The 24492-nt window shown below is 49.3% G+C and overlaps 1 protein-coding gene across 1 annotated transcript; it reads right to left on the minus strand.

Annotated features, from left to right (window-relative positions):
* Positions 1-471: 471 nt before the first annotated feature.
* ABCC10 (ATP binding cassette subfamily C member 10) lies at positions 472-23974 on the minus strand (the record flags this gene model as incomplete). Its single annotated transcript, XM_082480694.1, has 21 exons — positions 472-970; positions 3001-3113; positions 3313-3410; positions 3872-4017; positions 4328-4581; positions 4991-5151; positions 5439-5608; positions 5767-6110; positions 6892-7087; positions 7487-7622; positions 8013-8204; positions 8591-8668; positions 9054-9243; positions 9471-9569; positions 11310-11481; positions 11630-11709; positions 12179-12318; positions 13038-13194; positions 13405-13632; positions 14883-16251; positions 23958-23974. 21 exons carry the CDS (start codon positions 23972-23974, stop codon positions 835-837), a joined length of 4476 nt encoding a protein of 1491 aa, XP_082336820.1. The 3' UTR covers positions 472-834.
* Between the last annotated feature and the right edge of the window lie 518 nt (positions 23975-24492).

Raw genomic sequence — 24492 nt, forward strand, 5'->3', positions numbered from 1 at the left:
GAATTGGCTCCCACAACCTCAGGGAAAGGAAAGGGACCTGCCTCAGGACAGTCTAGCCAAGGTGTGTATCTGCTAGGTGTTGTCTCAGTGCTGGGGAGAAGGGGAAAACCCAAGGGTGCCCATGGGAAGAGCAAGCTGATCCCTAAACTGAAAGCAGCTATGGGTTTGTACAGCTGGGAGCAGGGCAGGAAGGATAGGGAGTTCTTGGAAAAGCAGTCTTGAAATAAACTAGCCTTAGATGCCTTTAATGTAATCACATTCTGGCCCTTCAGGGGAAGGCCTTCTCCACTGTAAGCTGCAGGAAGAGCAGCAAGGCCCTGGGTGCAACATTCTGGACTGTTTGGAGAGGTCAGTGCCCCCTGATAAAAGTAGGGAGTAGGTAGAGTTGTCTGTGCAGAGAGGGAACCACCCACAAGGAAGTCTGTGTCTGAGGGGAAAAGGAGACAGGGACCTGAATAACAGAGCTTCACAAGGAAGTTTCCATTTTATTTTAAATTGCACATGTGAGACTAAGTCTCAGACTAGGAGTCACTGATTCTTCAATGAGCAGAAAATCCCTCTGTAATCTCAAAGGCGAGCCCTAGAGGGGAGCAGTATCCCACCAGCCAGGCTTGCATGGTCCTAAACAGCAGTTCCCATCTTCCCTACTAAAGGAAAGGCTGCAGTGCCATGCAATTGTTCCTGAGGACACAAAATTGCTGTCTGCAAGCAGGAATAAACCCTTCCCTCACCTCAGCAGCTCCTGGCCCTGCAGGGACAGGGCTAGTGGCTGAGGTGAGAGGAAAGCCAGGCACAGAGCCAGGAGGGCTGCCTGGGCTCAGCCTAGGAGGGAGGTCACTGCTGCCCGCTGTGCAGGAGGCGCTGGAACAAGGAGCCATCCTTCTTACTTAGGCGGGCGGGTGAATCCAGCTCTGCCACTCTCCCAGCTTGCATCACCAGCACGCGGTCTGAGTCCAAGATGGTGTTCAGCCTGTGGACAGCAAATGCCAGGACACACATTGGTGGATCTGAGGAGAAACCCTAGATACTGCTTCCCCTGCTGTCAAGGGGTGGCCCAAGACATGCCCAGCACCAGGATCTGCAGACCTTCTCCCTGTGCACTCAGGGACACACTGCAGTCCAGCTCCCCAGAGAGCCCCTGCACACTGCTGAAATGTACCACCTCTTAAAAGAGCACAGTGATGCCTTCCAGTTGCTGGGCATGGCAGGGCACCAGGAGCACAGAGGGAAGCTCTGGGAAGGGAAAGCTCAGGGCATGCCTGATTCTGGGGTTGCACAAGATGTCTCCATTCCCACAGGAGAGTTATCGAGTTGCTTCTGTTTGCCCCCACATTTCCTCACCTGCCACCTCCTGAGGGCAGCAGAAATGGACCTGTGCATCAGCTGCCATTCCCCATCTTTGCTTATGCTGCCACCACCAGCGAATTTGTAGTTGCCAGACTGCCAACCACAGCACCCACAGCATATGTATGTGCCCAGTTCTGCCCAGATTGCTAGCAGGGCAGTAACCTCTAGCCCTGGGGAGGAAAGACAAGGCAGCAGGAATGCCTTTGTACAGTCATGCGCTGTTCAGTGCAAAACTACAGCCCTACAAAGCTGCAAGTCACAGGGAAGACACTACACAAGATTTGAGCAGGTAAAAGGCGTTATGGAGTTCAGGACTCTGGTTACACATTCATCCCCCAAAAAGTACCGGGCTGTAGCACTGGAAGTGACCTGGAGGGACAAGGGACAAGTACTGAGTCACTTCCAGTCCTAGATTTCACCCATCCAATTAATGGTTCACCCAAAGCTGAATGGCATGGAAGAACCATGGGTACAAAACAATCCCCACCACCACCTCCTTACTGCTTTCCCCCATCTCCCTTCATCGCAGTGGAAGAGGGGCTGTGGCCATCTTCAACCCAGTCTTGCTGCCTTGCCTAATGCCACTCCTTCCTCTGCTGGTTCTCCTCTCTAATTACTCCTCCATCAAAGGTGGTCTCCCCCCACCCAACCCAAATACACACCTCAGCCCACAGTGCCCTTACCTTTCTAATCTATTTATACATAATATCCCTAGTGTAGGAACCACGTTTCCTTCACACCCCTCCTATCTGATCTATTTAACAAGACCCACTCGATTCACTTGACAGGCCCAGCCCACCCCGCCTGTCATCCATCACTCCCACTTCTGTGCAGCACGACAGCAGCCCCTGCCACCTGCTCATTTGATTTTTATTTTTGTGGTAACCGCTATGTTTTGAAAACAGCCTCCATACAACTGCATAACCCGCTTCCAAATTATCCTCTGTTTGGCAAGTGTGGGAGCACTGCCTAATGCTAACCCACCCCTTCTCAGTATCCATGGTATTCATGTTTTGCTCTCCTCCCTCCGCCTGTAACCATCTACTGCCCCTACTCTTACACTAAATCTCTCAGGGGTGGGACAAGCACTCCTGCCCTGTCCTGCCTGGGCAGTGCCTAGCCTGCCGGCACCGGGTGCAAGCTGCAACCGAAACTCAGAGGTGTGGAAAACAGAGCTAGCCAGCGTTCTGCCTCCCGCGGCCAAGAGCTGGCTACAGCCCGTCGCCGCCGGCTGTCCTGCAGTGCCCTCTACTGAGCCAGAGACACCTGCTCTTCCCCAGTCTCCACACTGCTTCTTTCTGTAGGATAGGTCTCCGTTGCTCCTTGCTCTAATTTGGCAGATCCACAAGGTCCAATTCACTCCCCCGGTCCCAGTAAGCAGTGCCCAGGAAGAGCCATCTGCCATACGATGCGGTCTTTTGCCCTTTGCTTTCCCTCAATTTCTGGGGACAGCGTTTTTGCATCCAGTTGTTTCCAGCACCCAGGCACTAATAAAGCAGAAAAGGCAAATAGGCAGGGTCCAGCTTTTTGCCCTTAAAAACTTCATCATGGAGACCTCCCTGCTCAGCTTAAGGCCCAGACATGGCAGGTGCAGCCACCACTCCCTGCGAGTGGTAGGATGAGTTTAGGTGCAGAGTGTTGCTTCCTCCATACCTGTGAGCAATCGTCAAAACAGTTTTGTCAGCAAAGCGCTGGCGGATGGTCTGCTGCAGCAGCTGGTCTGTCTTCTGATCCACACTGGCTGTGGCCTCATCAATGCACAGCACCTGCCAGGGACAGACAGTGAAGGGACCTCCCAAGCCCCGCAGGGGAGACCCCAATCCCTGCCTAGGGACAGCCCGAGCAGGTAGCACAGGACGTCTATTCCCATCACACCCGCAACTCTGGAGCGCTCCGCTCTGCTGTCCTCTAACAGCCATCAGCAGCTCACCCTCCCCCTCACTCTGATGGAAGCAGCGCACTCACCTTGGCCTGCGTCAGGAGGGCTCTTGCCAGACACACCAGCTGTCTCTGTCCCACAGACAGACTCTTTCCTCTCTCTCCCAGCTCACTGTCCAATCCACCTGCAGGGGTCAAGCTCAGCAGTCAACCCACCAGGCTCTGCGCGGGGCCCCAAATGACTCTCCCAGTCTGGGGTTTTCCCAGTAGCACTCAAAATCCAGATCCTGCTCAGGCCCAGGCCTTGGGAACCAGAGTCTTTACACTTGGACGCAAGCAACATCTGGCACAGAGATGCCACGGTCCCTTAGAACTAGGGGCTGGCTTCTCTCTCAGGCTCTGCTCTAACATCCACTGAGACCTGGTCTCATCAGCAATATCCCACCACCCAATCCATCACCTGCCAGTCCCTTGCCACTGGGTCAGACTGACCTGTTCCCACCCTGGTCCTAGTGTGGCCTCACCTAACCAATTCCCTACTGCATCCACCTGGCCCCTTCTTCTCAGCTCCCTGACTGAGCTGAGGCCTTCTCCTGTCTCCCAGTACCAGGGCTCACCAGCTGCTTTTTGCTGGGTTCAGACTCACCCATCTGAGCAATGGCATCCTTCAGGTGGCACTGCTCTAGCACCTCGTGGAGCTCAGCATCCGTCCGTTTTCTCTGGGGGTCCAGGTTCTCTCGGATTGAGCCACTGAACAAAAATGGATCCTGGGGGATGATGGCCAGCCTAGATCTGCAAGCAAACAAGACCTGAGGGCTTATGGGGTGGGTTCTGCAGAAAAGCAAAGGCCTTTTATTATTTTTTTTTACTGGAGTGGGGTGTCTTGGCTTGCTGCATATCTTAGAGGCACAGAGACACGGGTCACATATTCAGCCTGGTTTCCTTAGCACAGCTGTTCAGAAACAGCAAAGCAACTCATAGGAAGCTGCCACAATCAGACAAGAGGGTGCCAAGACAGTAAGTCCTTTTGCTATCCAACCACTGACAGCTCTCAGCTTCTGGGTTCCCTTGGCTGCCCTCCACTCTGCTCAGCCCTCCGTACCTCAGCTCCTCCAAGCCCACCAGCTGGCTGTCAACACCATCCAGGAGAATCCGGCCTGATTTCAGCTCCAGCATCCGGAAAAGGGCCAAGAAAAGGGTGGATTTTCCAGATCCTGTGCGACCCACAATCCCCACCTTCTCTCCGGGGTAAACAGTGAAGCTCACACCATCAAGTGCATTGGGCAAGCCTGTTCGGTAGGCCAGGACTGCTTGCTGGAACTCCACAAGCCCCTGGCTCGGCCAGTCAGCAGCAACCTAAGAAGGATACATGGGTGAGACAGAGTATGACTATGACTTGCTGTCATTTTTAGCCTCACATCCTCACAGGCCAAGCCCCATCCATCTCTTTGGATGTTTGCTTGGCTTCTGACCAGATGTAATGCACAGCCCAGCTCCAGCCCCCTCCTAGGCTCGTTTTTCTCTCTAACTTGGACCTAGCACCCATTCTGCTTTCCTACCCCTTCCCATCATTCCAGCCTTCAACAACTCTTGCCAGAGATTCATTCCCCACAGGGCACGTATTGGTAAAAGATGAGCAATCAAGGTGGTTTCTGTAAGTGAGGGCCCTCCACTCATTCACTGAACCCTGTGATCTCCCCAGGACACAAGTGCAGGGCACAAAGCCAGAAGATGGGCCAGTCCCTGAACATATCTGAGCTTTTACCTGGACCAGTTTATCCTGGGGCTCCATGGGGATGTCTGTGGTGTATTCCTCTGTGCGCTCCACACTCACCATCATGGTCTCTGTCAGAGTGAAGCTGGAAATGAGGCCTGAGAGCAGGTTTGTGACAGACAGGGCATATGAGAGTGCTAGGCCCACAAGTCCTGCGAGGAAAAAAGCATAAGCAAGAATGTTACCGGCAGGCAAGGAGCCGGGATGTTGGTGGCAAGACAAAGAATCAAGGGAGTCTGGGATCCCACACCAGGATGGGGGGACACAGGAGGAGGGACAGGAGCTGAAGCACTACGCTGTGGGTGACTTGTAGAGGGACAGGGAGCAGGAGCTATGGATCTTACTCCGCTGTAGGAAGATGTGCAGCTCTGGGTTAGGAGAAGAGGAACCCCTGGGCCACAGCTTAGGGGTGGGCATAGAACAATCCCTGGCAGTCTACCTGGATTTCCCAGTTGCTTCTGGTGCTGGATGATGGCAATTCCTGCAATAGCGGTAACCACAGCGACCCCAATCATCTGCAAGCGGATGTCCAGCCACTGCATTGCTGTGTTGCTGGCAAAGAGGCAGCGCTGGTTCTGCTCCAGACACAGCTGATTCTCCAACTCAAACCTGGCAGGCGCACAACAGAGGTTCGCACCATTTAGCCTCCATTCCTGCTGCCCCAGACCAGGGGCATTCGTGCCACCCATAACCAGTCCCACATCAGGAAGGCCCTGGTCTATAAGGCCAAAGCTCTGGCTCTCTGGGTGCTTTTTCTTTCCACTCACCTCTGTGTCGCCCGCATGGCTCTAATGCTGCTCAGTCCTGAGAGGGTCTCCGAGAAGTGAGTGTAAATGGGAGACAGGGTGACACTGTAAAGGCGCTTGAGCTCCCGGGATGTGCGCCGGTAATAGCGCTGGATGGAGAAATAGAGGGCAGCCAGGGGGAGTAAGACCAGACCAATCCAAGGGAGGCCATAGGTGATTATCACCAGCATGCCCAGAAGCCCGTACATGTTGGCCAGGAAGATGTTGAGGATAAATGGCAGGCTGTCATCCACGCAGTACAAGTCTGAGGAGAAGCGGTTCAGGATCCGGCCTGTTGGTGTGGTGTCAAAGAAGGTGACTGTGGCCTGGCAACAAGGGAACCAGAAAGTAAGCATCAGTCAGCTGTAGTGAGATCCAGCCACAGAACAGTGCCCAGGAGAGCAGCACTGAGGGCAGCAGATAAGGTGACAGGGGTGGCTACCACAGCCCCCATCCTTTTCTCAGCTGGAAAAGAAATGTCAGACTCCAAAGCCAGCATCCACTCACAGCCAAACAACTCATGCCGTTTGCATGGGAAAAGGAAAGAGCCCTTCTGTGGCAAATGGCACAGCTATCTTGGTAGCTGTCACTCAGATCCCATACTGTCCCACCAGTGAGACAATCCTCTCTAATCCTATCTTCCAATCATCTAATCCTAACTCTAGCTTGAGGACCCAAGGAATCCCAAATTCTAAAGAAAGTTAACTGGCACATGCCAGCATCAGCTCTAAGTCTAGCTTAATGACTCCTTCCAATCTCATCTGAATCTGCGCTCATCATCCCACAAAAGCTACTTTGATTCAGTTTGCCCACATCTAGGCTATGTATCTAAGTCTAATGAGTGAATAGATGCAGGTGGCAGCCATAAAACACCCCTCCATGGAATGGAACAAGCCTTACAGGACACATTCTGAACCCCAGCTCATTGGCCCCTTGTGCTGGCTGTGGTGCAGCCCTTTTTGAATATAGTCCTACAGCAAGCTCATCAGCTAATACGAGCAGAAACCCTAATCCACCTCCCAACCCCTTACTCCCAACTATGATAAGAACATCTAGGCAGAGCGACTTGCAGGATCCCCAGCCTGCCTGGGACTTTCTGACTATTACCTTTAGAGCCCTCTGGAGCAGTCGGTTGTGAATGACAGTGGCAGCACGGATGGTGCCATAAGCAAAAAGGAAGGCCCGAAGAATGGTGAAGAGGGAGTTGGCCCCTGCAATGCTCCCATAAACTATCAGGTAGAAACTCACATCCAGTGAACCATTGGAAGGGACTGGGGTGGTGTCCAGAGATTGAATGGGGGAGCTAGAACACAGAAGGAGGAATATTATGAATCTGCCAAGGTCCCCATGGCAGTAAACTCACAGATAGGGCACGAGAACCCAGGAGCAGACTCAAGGGGAAACCAGGATAATTCAACCTGATATTCCTGTGAAAGACCACCCTTTTGGGATGCTGGGACAAACACTCTTATAACTATGCAGCTAGGGGTCTTCCATCAGCCCCAGGCAGACGCCCTTTGAGCATCTCATCAGGTCTGAAATCTTGATTCTATTTCTTTGTCAAAGCAGCCACGCAGATCCCCTGCAGTGGGGTGGTCAGTTTATCCCTGCTCTCAACAAGGATCTTCATAGGAAATGCAAAGGGCAAAATGAGAGTGTGTTTCCAGTTTCCTTTGGCATTTCTTGACCAGCATTCACTTACACAAGCCCAACAATGGAGAAGAGAAGCAGCTCTGGGGAAGGCGGGGAAGCTGAGCAGACCATCACAGTGGCATTTGCTGTCTGGGATATGCTGGAGATCCAGTGTGACAGCCACCAATCTGAGATATTTCTGGATGCTACAGAGAAAGACAGACTGCATAAAGGGGGATTCAGCAAAAATCAAGCAGAAAAGCTGGAGGGGAAGCTCCTGGACAACTTTTGTTATTGTCTCACTGCCTAGTTTAGTCTTGCCCTGCCTTCATTCTCTACTGGGAGAATTCTGAACTGTAGCAGTGACAAGGCACTGCTAGAGGAGCAGACATGCAACTGCAGCAGCGAGGCACCAGATGCCATTCCCACACATGCCCCCTCCCAACTGTGGTACTTTAGTTTGGGGAAAAGGGGTCTTCCTGCTGCAGGGAGAGTGATTAAACCCCTGGCCTCTTTCCTTCCCTGGATTCCACATAACCAGGGAGTGAGAGGAAAGGAATGTCTAAAGAGAGGTGTGCTGCTGGTCACTGCCTCACCTTGCATCAGGAGGAGAGAGAAGAGGATAGATAATGCCAAGCAGCTGCCCACTGCCAGCCAATATGCCTTGTACACATGAAAAGCCACTGCCCCTTCTTTCTTCTCTTCCTCCTTGTGGATGAGATGATTGGTTTGGGTTGATTCTTCTGCCTCTGTCTCTACGGCCTCTTCTTGGCCCTGTTCATCAGGGGCTGTTGGAAGGAGGCAAAAGCAAAAGTCAGTGCGACTTAAGTTCCTCCTGCAGCTGCTCCTTCCTGTGAACAGAGCAAGTCTAGGCTATGAGGGAGACTTTTCTTCCCTCTTCTCTCTCCTTTCAAGACAGGTGCACCAATCCTGGAAGACCATCTGAAGCTGGACCACAAGTGGAACAACAGATTTAAACACTGCTCCAGACCAACACCCAACAATATGTGGGTCTCCTCTCCCTCTATACACACACTACCCACAGATCAGCACTGCCACAGCACGGCAAGGTGGTGGGAGCTCTGCTCTAAGGCCAGAAGCCATCACGTACAGGTTCTGAGTGCTCAGCTGAGCTGTGCTGCTCCAGCCACCCTCAAGCTCACCAGGTACAGACCTTTATCCTTCCGCCTCTTGTCCATATCCTTGAACTTGGGGAAGGCTTCCACGAGCGGCAAGATATCAGCTGGTGTGCCTGAGAAGAGAGACATGCAAATGCTTCAGATTCTCGAAGAACAGATGCCAGCTGCTCACTGCCTCTTGCTATGAAATGGCCCAGTTTTGTTCTCTCATAACATTCCCTATTCTCTCTCACAGCAGATGCACCCTTGAAGGCCCTGCTCCATACAACCTGCTATGGCCTTCTACCTTATCAGCTCCCCACCTCTAGGATTGTCCTGTTTTATCTGTGCATCTGCACATTTCCTTCTACCCCATCTTTGACCACATGTAGTGTCCTCAAGCTCTTTATCACTGGGTTGCCCACTAGTTAATCCTATCCCTTATGTCTATCTTTGCTCAAGCCATTCCAAGACAGACACACAGGCACAAATGAATGTCTGAGAAGACAGCCAGTATACCTGTCTTAACTATCCTGCCATTGTCTATCAACAACAAGGCATCGGCCTTCTCCAAAAACTCCGTCCTGTGGGTGCAAAGGATCCTGGTCTTGTGTTTGAGAACTCCGAGAATGCATTTCCGCACAAGATGGTTGGCTACGTCTGCATCAACAGCAGCCAGGGGATCATCAAGGAGGTAAAGCTCTTTATCCTAAGAGGGAGACAAAAGACAAGGATACAGCTGCTGGCCCTGCCAGAGCAGGCAGTCCTGTAGAAAAAAGTGCCTCTGTGTGGCACACCGCCAGCACCTTTAGGCCAGCATGATGCGGTTTAAGACGTGCTGCCAGAGCAGATTGTACACCTGGGTGCTTCCAGCTTCTTTACATATGACCTGTCACTGGGTACAATCTGCCACAGCATGAGCGCTTTGCTATTTACCTGGTAAACAGCTCTGGCAAGGGCTATTCGAGCCTTCTGCCCCCCACTGAGTGTCACACCATTTTCACCAACCTCTGTCTGGTCACCTGCTGGTAAAATCTGAAACATTCAAGAAAATCCATTAAAAAGGGAAAGAAAACTACTGGGGACCCAAAACCAGAACACTGGAATCCCTCTCCTGCCTCTGGCAGTAATTCCTTAGGGTGACACCTTACAAAAAATTAAACAATGCAACAGTCTATACTGCAGACAAGTGGCAAGCTTGGCATTTCATAGACTCACAGAATAGTCAGGGTTGGAAGGGACCTCTGGAGATCATCTAGTCCAACCCCCCTGTCAGACAGAGCAGGGTCACCTACAACAGGTTGCACAGGACAGCGTCCAGGTGGGTTTTGAATGTCTCCAGAGTGGGAGACTCCACAAACTCTCTGGGCAGCCTGTTCCAGTGCTCCACTACCCTCAAAGTGAAGAAGTTCCTCATGTTAAGATGGAACTTTCTATGTTCAAGCTTGTGCCCATTATCCCTCGTCCTATCAATGGGCACCACTGAAAAAAGACTCCTCCCATCCCTCTGGTATCCTCCCTTTAAGTATTTGAAAGCATTAATAAGATCCCCCCTCATTCTTCTTTTCTCTAGACTAAAGAGACACAAGTTCCTCAGCCTTTTCTCATATGAAAGATGTTCTAATCCCCTAATCATCTTTGTAGCCCTTTGCTGGACCCTCTCCAGCAGATCCCCGTCTTTCTTGAACTGGGGAGCCCAGAACTGGACACAGTACTCCAGATGCGGCCTCACCAGGGCAGAGTAGAGGGGGAGGATGACCTCCCTCGACCTGCTGGCCCCACTCTTTCTGATGCACCCCAGGATGCCATTGGCCCTCTTGGCCACCAGGGCACATTGCTGGCTCATGGTCATCCTGTTGCCCACCAGGACTCCCAGGTCCCTTTCCACAGAGCTGCTCTCCAGGAGGTCAGCCCCCAACCTGTACTGATGCGTGGGGTTATTCCTCCCCTTTATTTATGCAACTAAACTCTCTTACACTCCAGAATAGGGTGGCCACATCTGAACTACCCACTGAGAGCAACTTCTGGTCTGGTCTAACTCTGAAATTGCACCTGGGAACTTTCTGGGAGAGCAAGAGCTGTGCCTGCACCAAAATCATGCCAGGGCCCATCCAAACAGTTTAGCAGTAAAAACTACAGTTTCAACAGCTGGAAACAGTTTCCTTTTGATTTGGGAGCATACACATAGTCCATTACTTCTCAAATAAGTATTCAGCTTTACAGAGTGTTTATAGCTCCTGCCAAAGCAAACAGGAGGTCCTCATGCTTGGCACTGCAGAAAATCAGGCATCAGGTTATAAACTGGGAGAAAAAGGTCAAGATTCCTACCATATCTAACAGCCACGTTTACTGGCTAGTACAGCCATAAACCTCAAACCTAGAATATGTGTAGTACTGACAGGAGGACTGCAGACTCAGCCCTTCCATGCAGAGTTTCCTCTGATCCAAAAAAGCATCACCTGCTGATAGGTTCTGCCTGAAATCCTGGCAGTCATCAGATGCAAGAACATCTCCTTTCTCCTTTTCCCAGGATCAAGAGCTTTTGGTTCAGTGGCAGAAGAAACCATCCAAAGTGCTACCAGAGTGATGTCACACCTTAGAGAACCATGGGGCCAAGTATGGTCTGGGATTGGTAATCAGAGTAACGCTGTGTGATTGGGACATTGGAAAAGAAGTCTATAGCCTGAAAGAATGAGAACTGCTCCCAGTGAGGCTCAGACTGGATGCAAAAGTTGGCCAAGAAGGCCCAGGCAGGTTTACAGTTTAGGTACTCACATTCAGGTCCTCGGAGAGGGCACAGGCCTCCACCACCTCCTCGTACAGCCTGGCATCATATTCCTGCCCAAAAAGAATGTTCTCACGGACAGTGGTAAACTGTATCCAAGGCTCCTGTGTGGCCAGACCAAATCCTTGCTCCAGGTCACAAACATACACTCGTCCACCTTGTCTGCAAGCACAGCAGAAGCGGGTGGAAAGGGCAACAAAGGAGAACTGCTGGCAGATCAAAATGGCCTACAAATGGGGATAGCACTAGATATTCTTCGCCTGCTGTGCCACAGAGGGACCAGACAACGGGGAGTCTTTAGGATACTTACTTAATGAGCTCTCCAGTGATGGCTGCAAGCAGAGAGCTTTTGCCAGCGCCGACCTTCCCAACAACCCCCAGGAGCATCCCCTGCAAAGGGAAATGAATATGCTAATATAGGGTGGCTTGTCCAGATTTCCTGAGCCACACATAGCCTGTAAGAAAGCTGACTGCTGTCTTAAACTAGGACTATCTCACAGGTTCAGCAGCAGAGCTGGGTACAGTCGTTGGGTAAAACGGACTCCTAATATGGTAGCACACAGGTCTGCAAGGAGTGTTAACTCTGGAGACTAGCTCTGTACCCTGCCCAGTCCTCTCCTGCAGCAGCGGTGGAAAGCAGAGCTAGCTGGTTCATCTCTTGTCTATAAGCCATGTCTGGATCTCTTCCAGCACCCTTCAGCTCCAAGAGATGCGCTATGTGTCCTGTGCCTCTTGACCAAGAGAAGATTTTGTTATGTGGCTTTTAAGACCAGGAAAACATTAAAACATGCTACCCCTGCTCCATTATTTGTCTTCTCTAGTGCCATTCTTCTCTGTTACTTCCTGCATCCTTGCTCACCTTTCTCACTGAAAGATTCTCAATATGCAGTTGCAGAGTGCCTGTGGATAAGGGCTGCATGGTGCTTTCCTCCTCAACCGGCACCCATGAGAAGGCTGCATATCGCATCTCCACAGCAGTAGCAGTATCTGAAGGGCTATCTGCAAGAGAAAAGCAGAACAGCATTGCACTACTATGAGAAGGCCAGAAAATTAAAGGCACCTGGCATCAAAAACACTATCAACTTTGCTCCCAAACAGATGAGACGACAGGCCATTGCCATGATGCCCTTGACCCAACCACAGAATGAGATACCTGCCTACTCACTTGCCCTTAAACTTATACCTCCCTTCCTCCAAGCCTCTTGTTTCCAGCTCCCACTAGACACACATGGGTGCCATAGCCCTGCTGACTGTCAGGGAGACACTGTAAGGATAACCTGGGTTTATTATTGTTGAAGGTAAAAGAACAGCAGGGAGCTGGCAAAAGGCAAGGAAGGAGAGAAAGGGAGCTGAGATGGCTCAGGAGAGGAGCACGCACTCAAGCCTTTCTGCCAGGCAAAGACAAGGTTGTTGACGGCATCAGTGTTGGAGGAGCTTTGGACAGAGAAGGTAGCAGCTTCTTCTAAAGGGACACTAATGGCAGGGCTTCATGGGGATGAGCAATGGCCTACAGCTAGTAAAGATAAATGTTATAGCCTTGTCTCCTGTTTTCCACAGAAATTAAATGCCTTCACTCTGCCTTTGACAACAGAACGTCTTGAATCACAGGGTGACAGCCAGCTGCCCTCCAGTACTGCCTCTGGGCCTCACACCTCAGCTCTCTGCTCCGAATGCCCCCTGCCCAGGGTCCCAAGCTCAGCAGCAGCCTTCACCATTACCGAGGGCATAATAAGCTTCCAGGTCCTGGTCCATGAGTTCAAGGAAACGCTGGATTCGATCCAGGGAAACTTTGGCTTCCAAGGTCCCATTCAACACCCATGGGAAGCTGTTGAGAGGGAGAATAAGCATCCCAACAAGGGCCAATGCTGTGAACACCTGCATGGGTAAGGAAACAGCCATGAGTTGGAGGCAGTACCTCCCTCGCCTTTTGTATTCTCCAAATAGCTTCACCAGTGAGAGCCTGAAGAGCTGTGGGGAGACATGGGCTGGGTTTATTTCCCAGAGAAGATGCCTCAGGACTGCATCCCCACTGTAGACTGTCCTCTGCACGAGACAAGGTTGGAGTTCTCCCTACTACCTACTCACCTTTGTGGCAGTGAGCTGGTGACCCAACAGGACATAGGTGATGAAGATGGCAATGGAAACAACAACAGGCAGTGCTGCCCACAGATACACGCACACAGCATCCAAGTACTTGATGGCTCGTAACTTCTGCAGCTCTTTAGCCCGGCAGGCATTTACTCTGGTGCTGAAGTGCTTCTCCCAGGTGTAAAACTTGATCACACGAATGCCACATAGGAACTCTGTCATTAGCTGCAGACAAAAAGGAAAAGCACACAGAGCAACCAGTACCTGCCTAATGCATCAAATGCCAGCTAGGCATCTGGGCTGGGGCCAGGTTTGCAGTTGCCTCCTGCTAAGGGCCAGGCTAGAGATACCAGGAACCATTTATTGCTAACAAAGACATAAACTTGAGTGGCAGCTACTGGGAACTTTGCTCTCACTCATTCCACCACCTTCCTCAGCCACCTGTGCTGTGTACAGCTCAGGAAAAGGCAAAATATTACACTACTTTCCAACTGAAGGATGTGCAACACAGGCGAAGGGACATGTGGAATTACTAGCTGGATACCATTTACCTACTTTGGCCTCACAGCACCTTGAGAGACTAACACCTGACTCTCAGGGCCAGTGCTGCTATGACACAGCTAGTCTTTATCCAGAACCTGTCTGTCTCAGGTGTCCCTGCAGCATGCTGTCCTCTCATTTCTGCTCTCAGGTCAGCATGCAAAGAACAAGCTGAGATGTGTCTGTTTACCCGCCATTAAAAAAAAAACAACTAAAAAGTGAGAGTTCACTCAGCAAACCAGTCTTAGAATAGTTGGAGGAGGTCCAGCATACCCCATACAACTAGATGCATCTTCTGTTGGGAAAAGAAATATTTTTAAAGCTCCCAACAGTTCTGATATGGGGCTGACTTATGTTTCATACTTCCAAAGCATGATGGAAATGGCCAGTGAAAGTGCTGTCCCCTCACTTCAGAGATTTAATGCTAAAAGGTGAGAATCAAATGTTTGGCACGTGGTGAGAAAAGAGATGGCACTGCAAAAATGCAGAAATCGGTGGAAAAGATGACTGAGGGCACTAAGCTGGAGTGATATAAAACCACTACGTCCGTGATCATTGCCTTTGTCCAGACTGCAAGCCACCTCACTGCTGATAGTGTTACTGCAGTAATAGGATGGTAGCATCTCTAGAGGAAGCAATCAGGACCCCTACCTTAACTTCCACACACAGAAAAGAAACCTGCAAGGGAACCTGAATTAGCCCAGGGGGCAAGACAAACATTAGAGGTTCACTATCTTGTGGCTGGCAAAACTGCATCACCTTGAAACACTTTTGAACAAAGTGTGTGTATGGGCACATGCCTCCTTTAGCATTTTTCCCAGCAGTTGTGATTCAATTAATCTGCTTGGGATCATAGCAAGTGGCCAAAAAGCCAATGTTCCAGAGACAAATGGGAAGAAAATAACAAACTCAGAGCGCCACCAGCTGCCCCTCACCTTGACCCGCGTGTCTTTGTGTTTCAGCATCCCCTTGTTGTTCATCATGATGCGGTTGGCTATGACCTTGTTGATGGGCACGAGCAGCAGTGCCAAGGCCAGGCCTGCCAGAAAGGCAACCCCCACTTGCTGGTAGAGGAGGTAGAGGGTAATGGCAAACTGGAAAGGCAGGCTCCACACCTCATGGAAGCTGAGGCAGAAGTTGACCAACCTACTGGTGTCAGTGCTCATGAAATTTACAATTTCCCCCACAGTGAAGCGGGCAAGGCTACTGCTGCTGACACGCAGAGCCTTGCGATAGATAGCAGAGATGACGGCAGCCCGCACCATTAGCGTCACCTTGTTCACCTCGTAGCTGAACTGGTTCCGCAAAAGAGCACCCAGGAAGGAGCCAGCAAAGAGCCCGAGGGCATAGAGCACCCCATGGCTCAGGGGCTCCTGCTGTGACTCCATGAAGTTCACCAGCAGGTTCAGAAGCAGAGGACCTGAGAAACCCAGCAGGTTGCCAGCCAGCCTGAGCAGTCCAAGGGAGTAGAAACGAAGCCCAAAGGCTGAATGAAGAACTGAGAAGAGTCGCACAGCCTCCTGGGCATGGTGCGAGTTGTCCAGGGCATCGCTACTCCCATTGCTTCCAGCAATGATTGGGCTAGTAAGAGACACTGTCTCCTCCCCTACTTGGTGCAGAGCTGCCTTCTTCTGCCAGCAGGAGTAGAACCGATCACAGACTTTGGCAGCTTGGAGCTGTCGAGGAAGCATATAGACATCCTGTGGCTGGTTCAGCTTCCGCTGATAGCCACGTTTCATCAGAGGGTTCATCCAAACATAAAAGAAGCGTGAGAGCCAGCTCTCACCATCTTCTGCCACTCTCTGCTGATCAGGCACTGGGATCCCCGGCTCTGAGATGACCTGGTCTTGTTGCCAGGAGCAATTGATGGAGAGGAAGTCTTGCCTGCCAGTGGTGGGTAAGAGGTAGCCGATCACATACACAAGCAGAGAGACCAGCTGCAGACAGAGAACGGCAAACCTGGAGGAGGCAGCAGGGTGGGCAGGGGACCAAGCTGTCCTGCTCTGGTAGTACCACACCAGCGTGATGATGAAGGAAGGTAGGGGTAAGAGAGTGAGGAGGGCCAGGACTGCAGGGCCCCTGGTAGAGCCATGAACGGACCTGCAGAGCATGAGAAGAGCGAGGCTATGGGTGAGCCATGTCAGGGTGGCAGTGCCATTGGCCAGGACTTCCAGGTACACAGGGCCCAGCTCCTGCTGAGAAATAGTGGCTGGGATGGTATCAGCAAGAAATAGGCCAGCAAGTATGAAGGAGGTGGTGATTCTGCATCCCCAGCCTGGGCTGCAAGGCACCCTGGAGCCAGATCTAGAGGAGGAAAGAGAAGAAAAAAAAATTACAGTTGAAATTCCATCACCTCTCAGTCAGTACCCTCCTTTCTTCCTTTCCTCTCCCCCCTTTATCTGTTCACTCTTACATAACCTCCTGGATTAATCTCCCTAGGTTTGTATTTTTTTCAGACTGTAGGCACTGCTAAACTACACTAGATCAGTATAGCCGAGTATCCGATCAATACCAGAGATTCAGATGCTACCAAAAAATAGCATTCCTCTACAGAAATTTCTTTGCCAACTATGATATTTTGTGGTCAAATCAGGCTCCAATTCTTGAGGATTAACAAAAAAAAAAAAAAAAAAAAGGGTATTTAGCCTCTTTAACATAATTTCTGGATGGTCAAATTCTGTGTATTGCATCTCTGATCCTTTATTTCTCTTGTCTTTGTGATATTTCATCTAGAAACCAACTAGAAATTCATCTAGAAATTATTTTTATCACTGTTGGTTTCAGTGATGCTGTGTATGTAAAGTTCATAATCTACTGCCCAACAAATTATTTCATTATCACTTGATTCATTATCATTTGTGGCCTTTCAGTATCAGTGAATGTTACCATGTTTAAAAATTTTGGAAGAGGAACAGAAAAAAAAATTGGTTTCTCTGAACCCCTTATTACCTTATATACATATTCCATGCCACCTTGGATTTATATCCTCTCCCAGAAGACTCCCAGTTCTCCCAATCCAAATTCACTGAAAATTCTTTTGAATTTTTTCAGTGATTTTATGCTCACTACCTTCTCTATTCTTTCTGGATTCCTTTCTGCAATGGAGGGAGCAGAGCTGTACACTGTACTCTGAATTAGGACAGATGCTGACAAATATAATAGCATTATAATACTGTGTCCTTCTCTAATTACATATTCAGCACATTATAGGGAGATCTAATTTCCAGCCTTTCCACCCCACCTCCAGTCCTGCATAATAATAAAGAGCTAGACAAGTTAGTCGTCATACCTTGGAGTGCCAAGGAAGCAGGCACTGACCACTGCAAGGATCACATGAGGAATCACGTTTAATGTCAGCTGATTAAAGCAATGGCCAACGCTGCCATGAACCCACACAGGGAGTGGATCTTCTGGGCTGGTCCCACAGAAACTAGCCAGGATATTCTCCATCCTTTGCTGGGAATTGAATGTGAGAGACAGAAGCTCCTAGAGTAGCAAAGAAAAAAACAGCATGAGGTACAAAATGACAAGAAGTACAGCCCCAGTCTGAGGAGGACTGTGATAAGAAATGAACATAGGGCTAGAAGCAACTTCCTGGGTCACACAGTCCAGGCCCTCCTATTGTGCACTTGCTATCATATAATCTACTTTACAAAATGATTCAGCTCCACCTTAAAATAAATTATGTTGTTTGTCCCCTTAAGTCACCCTAGGACCTCAGTGCTCTGGGAATGTGAAGCTTTTTGCTTATTCGCAGGGTGATTTTTCCCATGGCCAGTTTATCTTTTGAAACTAACATCAGAAAGCATTTGCCTTTCTATTGATCACTCTGAAAAGTGTTTTCAGCTGCTTAAACAACAATCAATTATATTTCCATCCTCAAAACAATTCCCACAATGGTACTCCTTAAGACGGCGTGTAACATTACACCCTCCAGATCAGAGGGGAACATGCCGGTGTCCATCCAGGAAAGCAGGCAGTACCTCCAGGGTACACAGGACAGAGGAACCAGCAGGACTCCGTCCTTGCCTGGGAAGGCCTCGGCTTTACAGCCATTTCTGTTCGCACCAGCCGGTCCCCTCTCCAGCCTGGGGCCGGCTGGGAGCCACAGGCTCGGCGCGGGGCCCAGCTCGGCAGGCAGGAACGTGGCGCTGCAACACCGCAGCCGGGGGAACGGGCCCTGTCATAGCGGCCCTCCCGGCCTGCGCCAGTCCAGCCCTGGGAACGGGGAAACCCTGGCTAAGGCCCGGCCTAGCGACCGCCACCTCCCCTCCCTACGCTGCCACCGCCCGCCGAACTTTGACCCCTGTCCCCCTCCGTACCTCGGCTCGCCCCGCCCTCCCGCCTCCACGCTGACCGCAGGGGGATGGAAAGGGCTCAGGGTCGCCCCGAGCGCCCCCTGGCGGACGGGAGGACGCGCGGCAGCCCTGGCACCGGTCGGGCGGCGCGGGTGCCGAGGGGCCCGGGGAGGGGTGACATGGGCATCGGGGAGGCATCGCAGGGCCGGCACGGGGCCGAGTACCGCCCGGCGGGCAGCGAGACTCGGGCGGGAGTCAAACCGGGCGATCTGGACTAGGGTGACCGCTGGGAGACGGGAGCGTCAGGCCCTGGTTGCGGCCCAGGCCCGAGGCCCGGCCGGAGGGCCACAGGCTGCCCGGCAGAGGCGGAGGCTCTGCGGGGCCCTGTGGTTGGGAGCGGTTGTCATCCCTTCCCAAGCAGCTCCAGCTCAACCGCCTTTAACGTGGCATGGCATGCCGCCGGTGGGTAGATGGCAGAGCCAAGGGAGGTCAGGGATTCAGCCAAAAGCACGAGGCCGAGATCAGGAGGAGAAGCAAAGGAATTAAAAACAGACACAGCTCGTTCAGACGTTTATCTTCTAGTTAGAAACAAACTAAAAATGAGTCCCCAGTCATGAACAAATGTTATTTTCTCTGAAATTCCTCTAGTTCCTTCCTGGAGATCTTACTTATCCCTCCCCTACATCTCCTACCGTATTTGGCCCACCCTGTCTGGCGCTCCGTGAGCATTTCTGACACGCAGCAGGCACAAGGGACAGCCTTGCAGCGCAACGGTGGCGACCAGCACAGGGGCGTTTATACGCTGCTGTGCTTCCAGAGGTCAACACTGGCAGGTACAGCCCAGGTGGTACTTTTATGGGTACAAATGTGCTTTTTTACATGTACAGCGTTCTTTGGTCATATTAGACACTAATACGAAAGCACTTTGCCAATGACAGATCAGTATACCCGCAGTGGCAGAGCTCTCCCAGCACAGTCATGCCATATAAAGCCAGATCATTATGTTAGCCTGATACAATCATCTGAACAACACAAGCTAAACAAATCCACTTGTTTTTACTTATATTGTGCTCAGTGACCACGTTTGTCCAGAGCATAAACACACACATGCAAGCAGCATCCCCAAACGTGATGCTCGATCTTTACTGCAAGAGCGCATTGTACTGGAGGGGCAAAGAAATGCTCAGCTTCCCAGCTGGGAGAAAACAAACCTGAGAGGACATCCAGCCATCATCCCCTCCAGGCTGTTACAGAATAAGAGGAGTGCGCAGCAAACGTCACCACACCATCTGGCAATTTTAGCTGCTACTGGTGATTTTCTAACAGATGCTCTGGATACTTCGCTTTCCCAAACCTTCCCTCAGTGTTCTCTCTTACCAGAGAAAATTAGCGTATCCCTGTAAATAATTCACCACAGGTAGCAAACTTGACTTTCAACACGCAGCTCATCAGAGATACAATAAAGCATTCTCTGTGCTTAGAAGCATTATCAGTGGGGTGCTGAGGAAAGAAAATACCAGTAACATTCCTGTCTGAGAAAACAGAGCGATCTGGCTGCCACAGTGTGAAACAGCAGACAGAGATAAGAGCAAGAGCTCAGCTCGGAGGCCACAATACCCTCTAATCAGAGTTTCCTTGAAAGGAGCAGGAGGGCAGCACAGTTTTCCTAAAACCTTTATCTGTATCTTCTTGTTTAATTGTTGTCTCTGAGGAGTCAGATTTCTCACAGCCCTGAAAGTAATCTTTGCCTGTGTGTCAGAGTTACAAGGCTGCCTTTTCATGACCAAGCTAGCTATTGATACTGTATGCTGTGTGCATTTGGCCATGGTGCTCTTTCCCTCACAGGTCGTCCAAAGCTTTCTAGAATAAACTTTCCTATAGAGGCCTTGATAGTAAGTTTTATGTCCTCTCTGCTCAAGGAAGCTCCCCATAAAAAAACCCAACAACAAACAAACCCCCAAACTAATGCTGTGAAAGCGGCAAACTCTCAAGACAGCAAATAGGGGATGTGTGAGGATGAGCTGCACACAAGTGAAACTTTCAGATCTCATGGTTCTGATGCCTTATTATTTCCAATTGAAACAAACAAAACAAAAAAAAATCCCCAACCAACCACTTCCCCTGACTTAATGAGATACCTGAGAACTTCTCTGGTATCAGGACAAAGACTATCCTCTCCAGCTAATCACTCTCAGCTTTTCCCTTTCAGCCCCATTGCATTCTAGTGTTCTCCTTTTTCACATGCTGCATTCTGCTTGCTCATCTCTCCTAACCTCTTCATGTTCAAAACCATTAACTTTTCCACTTCAACTGAAAGACAGACAGCTTTCAGATGCCACAGAACCCTTTTAACTTCAGACAGCATTATCTACACTCATATGGGAGAACAAACATAAAGGGCGTTTAAAAACCAAGGAACCCTAGGAGAATACCAATCCACCCTAACTGATCTGAAATCACTAGTGCCTGTTCCGCCTAAGTACGTTTAAACAGGGACATGGCAAGAATCTAAATAGACATTCCTCCTTTTCATGCTTCCTTTTGGCTGTTTCCCCTCTTCCTGAATATTACTGCCTGTGACATATACTGCTAGTGTATTTGACTGATATTAGATTCGTGCCATGTGGAGTACAGGCTTGTGGGTATATTGCTTACAAAGTACCTTGGGCATTATAAATAATCATACACCTGACATTGATCAAAAGAAATCAGAGCATTCAAAATGGAAAAAAAAAACAACCCAAAACAAAACCAACAATCGGGTTTAATTGAATCCACCCCCATAGGCCAACGCAGGCCAGATTTTATTCATTGTCTATTATCCAGTGTTTTTGAATACTCTAGACTGATATACCCACAGTGGGGAAAAACTATCTGGCAAAGGGAGACTGCCCACCCCTTCTCTTATGAGTTTATTTTGTAGCAGATTACTTAATACTCATCCCAGGACTTGGAGTCAGGGAATGAGTGTAGGCTGCATGCCCTTTCCACTTCCCAGATAAAAATAAATATTGAGCTGAAACAGAAGCTAGCCTAGACAAGCCTTAAATTCAGAAATATCAACCTTGTAATTATAGGCGTAAAAATCTCTGAAAGCAATTGTCTGGATGCATTTTCTGTGCTCCCAGCCAGGGCTCTGCTATCAGCTGAACCATCCTCAAATTCCATGATGTCATGACTGAGGACGGCTTGATTACTTGGCTAAGTCCAAAATTTTTCATGAACAGGCTGCTTTGCCTGGACCTGAAGACACAACATGCATGTTTTTCTCTGTTTTCCAGGGGAAAAAAATTAATACAAAGTTCAGAAGACAGAGGAGTATCTTCCACCACACCTTCTCACGAGAACACTCATTTTGTCATAAAAACACAGAAATTCTGTGTTCTTACTAGTAGTCTATCCATTTAACATTAGAGGGAATGCTGCATGGTCATCTCATGCCCCTGGATCTAGCCTTGACTCAGACTTAAGAAAGTAAAAAAATAATAATTAAGGTCTTATGTTTTTCTCTGTTACAGTACTACTTTTTAACCTAACGGTCCAACCTGAATTAGCTTCAATTCAGATTTCTGTTTACTTGTTCATACTGAGCTACTGCTAACTTTTCTCATACTGTTCTTTTCTTTCTCAACGCTGTTTGCTCCCATGACTTTCTTATTTGAGTCCTAATGAGAATTTAGAGACACCTTATTACCCTAACATTGCCCTCAGCATCCAATTAGCTAAAATCTCTCCAAGCAGCAGCTAATTGCAAGTTCAAAGATGAGCTCTGGAATTCCAAAGACGAGTTTGGGAGCCGAACTTGTAGCAGAGCAGACTGACTGGCACCTCCTTTGTCCAGTGAGAGTCTGGAGCACCAGTCACAGAAATATTACAAAAACCTCTGCAAAGCAGGTAAGTACCTTGCCTGACATTTTCAATCCCCAAGACAAACTGCAGTTCCTCTTACAAAGATGTGAAAACCCTCAATTTGCTCTGCACCATCAGGCCCAAATTTCAGTACTGATTTTAAGAATAATTTAACTGGATCCCACTATGGGTGTGCACTCCCTTTAAAAACTTAACTCAGCAAGGCATATGATTGAAAGATGACACTACAACTAGTACAGAATGAGTGTATAAATTGTAATTGTAAAGCCATGTCAGTAAGATGACAGGGTGCTACAAGATGCTAATGAGCATGTCAGTCTTTCTCCAATAAATGTTTTTTTTTCTCTTCTGAACTCCTTTAACACCACAACACATATGCTGTTTACTTTCTTTTCACCATTCCTTCCTTCAGCAGTGTACTTACTGGCATGCTGATAGAAGTTTTAATGAACTTTCTGATTAGCTATTGATATCTGGATTCCTTTACCTCCCAAATGCCACTGAAATCTAGCACCAGAAACACCAGGACGTCTCCTGCAGACCTCCTTTGGATACAAGGCAAAAAGAAGCTAGAAAATATTTTCGTGTTCTGGTATTTTGCATAGATTTTAGATATTATATGCGTAACTCTACATAAAACTAACAGAAAAATAGTTTGCTGGGTTTCTTGAGTTTGGGGCTTTTTACTCTTGACTTTTGAAACCAAACTGTGGCATAAAACCATTTTTTAAAACTGAAGTAAAGAAAGCAACAGCATGGAAGAGATGTCCGAAACCAGACAAGTCCATTTTCTCCCTCTTCCTAGGCTGTTTTTACTTATTTCAGTTGGTGAAACGGAGCGCTTGATGCAGACGCCTGACACTAATGCATGAAAACATGTTTTTGCTTTTAATGAAGAAACAGAACACATCTGAGATAATAATATAACCCTTATAGTGATAAACTACTTGGGTGTGATCTACAACACAAAACTAGAGAGGAAATTCCTACATCCACATCAGTTTTGTAGTTACCATAAAGCACAACTCTGTGCCTCTTTGAGTGTCACCAAATCTGCTGCTTTGGGTTGGAACTGGTTGAATATCCATTGCCTCTACCATCATTGCGTTTTGCTCCCACCAGAAGCAGATCCACAGTCTGCCAAGCATCTTCAAAGATGAAATTCTTATCCCAGAATACTTATAATTGAATTAAGGTCACTGATGAACATTATCAAGCTTCAGAGAGATGGGGGAGGAGTGGACAGTGGTAACGGAAAATAAGATAGTCTTTATATAGCTAGTGGTTATTTTGATGATTGACATAACTGAATGTATTTCCTGAGCCTGTGTAGTGGTGCACTCGCTCAAAAAACATCAAGGTGGGGCAGTTAGTTTTAATACAAAGTTGTACCCAACCACTCCCAGCAGAAATACCTTATAATAGTATCAGACAGACCCCCACTCGTCAGCCTGCTGCTCTTTGTTGCCACTGCTATAAGTAGTACGCTTCAAATTGTTATGTTCTAGCAAATACATTACCAAAACCACACAGGCAAAATTTGATCTGTCTGCAAAAACTAACTGGGTCTTCAAATACAGGTCCTCACATGGCACCTAGCCAATAATAAAATACAAATCTAATGCAACTTCTCCCAGTTTCTAAACAAGATGTAAAGGCTCAGGAATTTGGGAAAGCAGAATTTCAAAGCCTTCCTTTCTCCGCATTAATTTCTTTCTACTGCTAGCTGATTTCAGTTAATTGAAAAAGGTCTTCCTCCTCCTCACCGGAGACAGTACCCAGCATGAAAGAGGAGACACGTTTCATGTTTCACATAACGAGACTTAAAACCATCATACTCACTTGCCTGCACTAAGCATGGTCGGAAGCAGGTGCTCAGGTGAGGAGAGGGAGGAGGCAGAAAGCAATTCCTCCCCTGTCATTTCATCCCAGCTCCTGGCAGTCACACCAAGGGAATTTGTTCAGAAATTTTCTGAGCTGGAGGCTCAGGCTCAGCATCACCAAGCAGCCACAGATTGCTCTTGAACACAGTTCTACTTAAGGACAACACCCATACCGACAAACTCCACAGCACAGTGCAGGGGGGAGAAAAAAACCCACAAACCGAAGCCCTTTTGGGTTTGACTTCAACTAAAGCTGCCACCACAGGCACACCAAGCTCTGGCAAGGCCCAGTCTAGGCCCACAGCCCCGAGGCCTCAGCATCTCCCATCAGCCTCCGCAAGCGGGAGGCCCCCCCCCACGGGTACCCCGGCGAAGCTTCCTCTTTCCTTTCCCTTCCCTCCCCACCGCCACCTTCGCCCCCGGCCCGTGAAGACTGAGGGGCGGCGCAGCGGGAAGCCCCGGAGGAGAGGCAAACAGGATGGCGCAGCCGAGCG

The sequence above is a fragment of the Vanellus vanellus genome (assembly GCF_965231255.1).
Source record: "Vanellus vanellus genome assembly, chromosome: 3".
NCBI lineage: Eukaryota > Metazoa > Chordata > Aves > Charadriiformes > Charadriidae > Vanellus > Vanellus vanellus.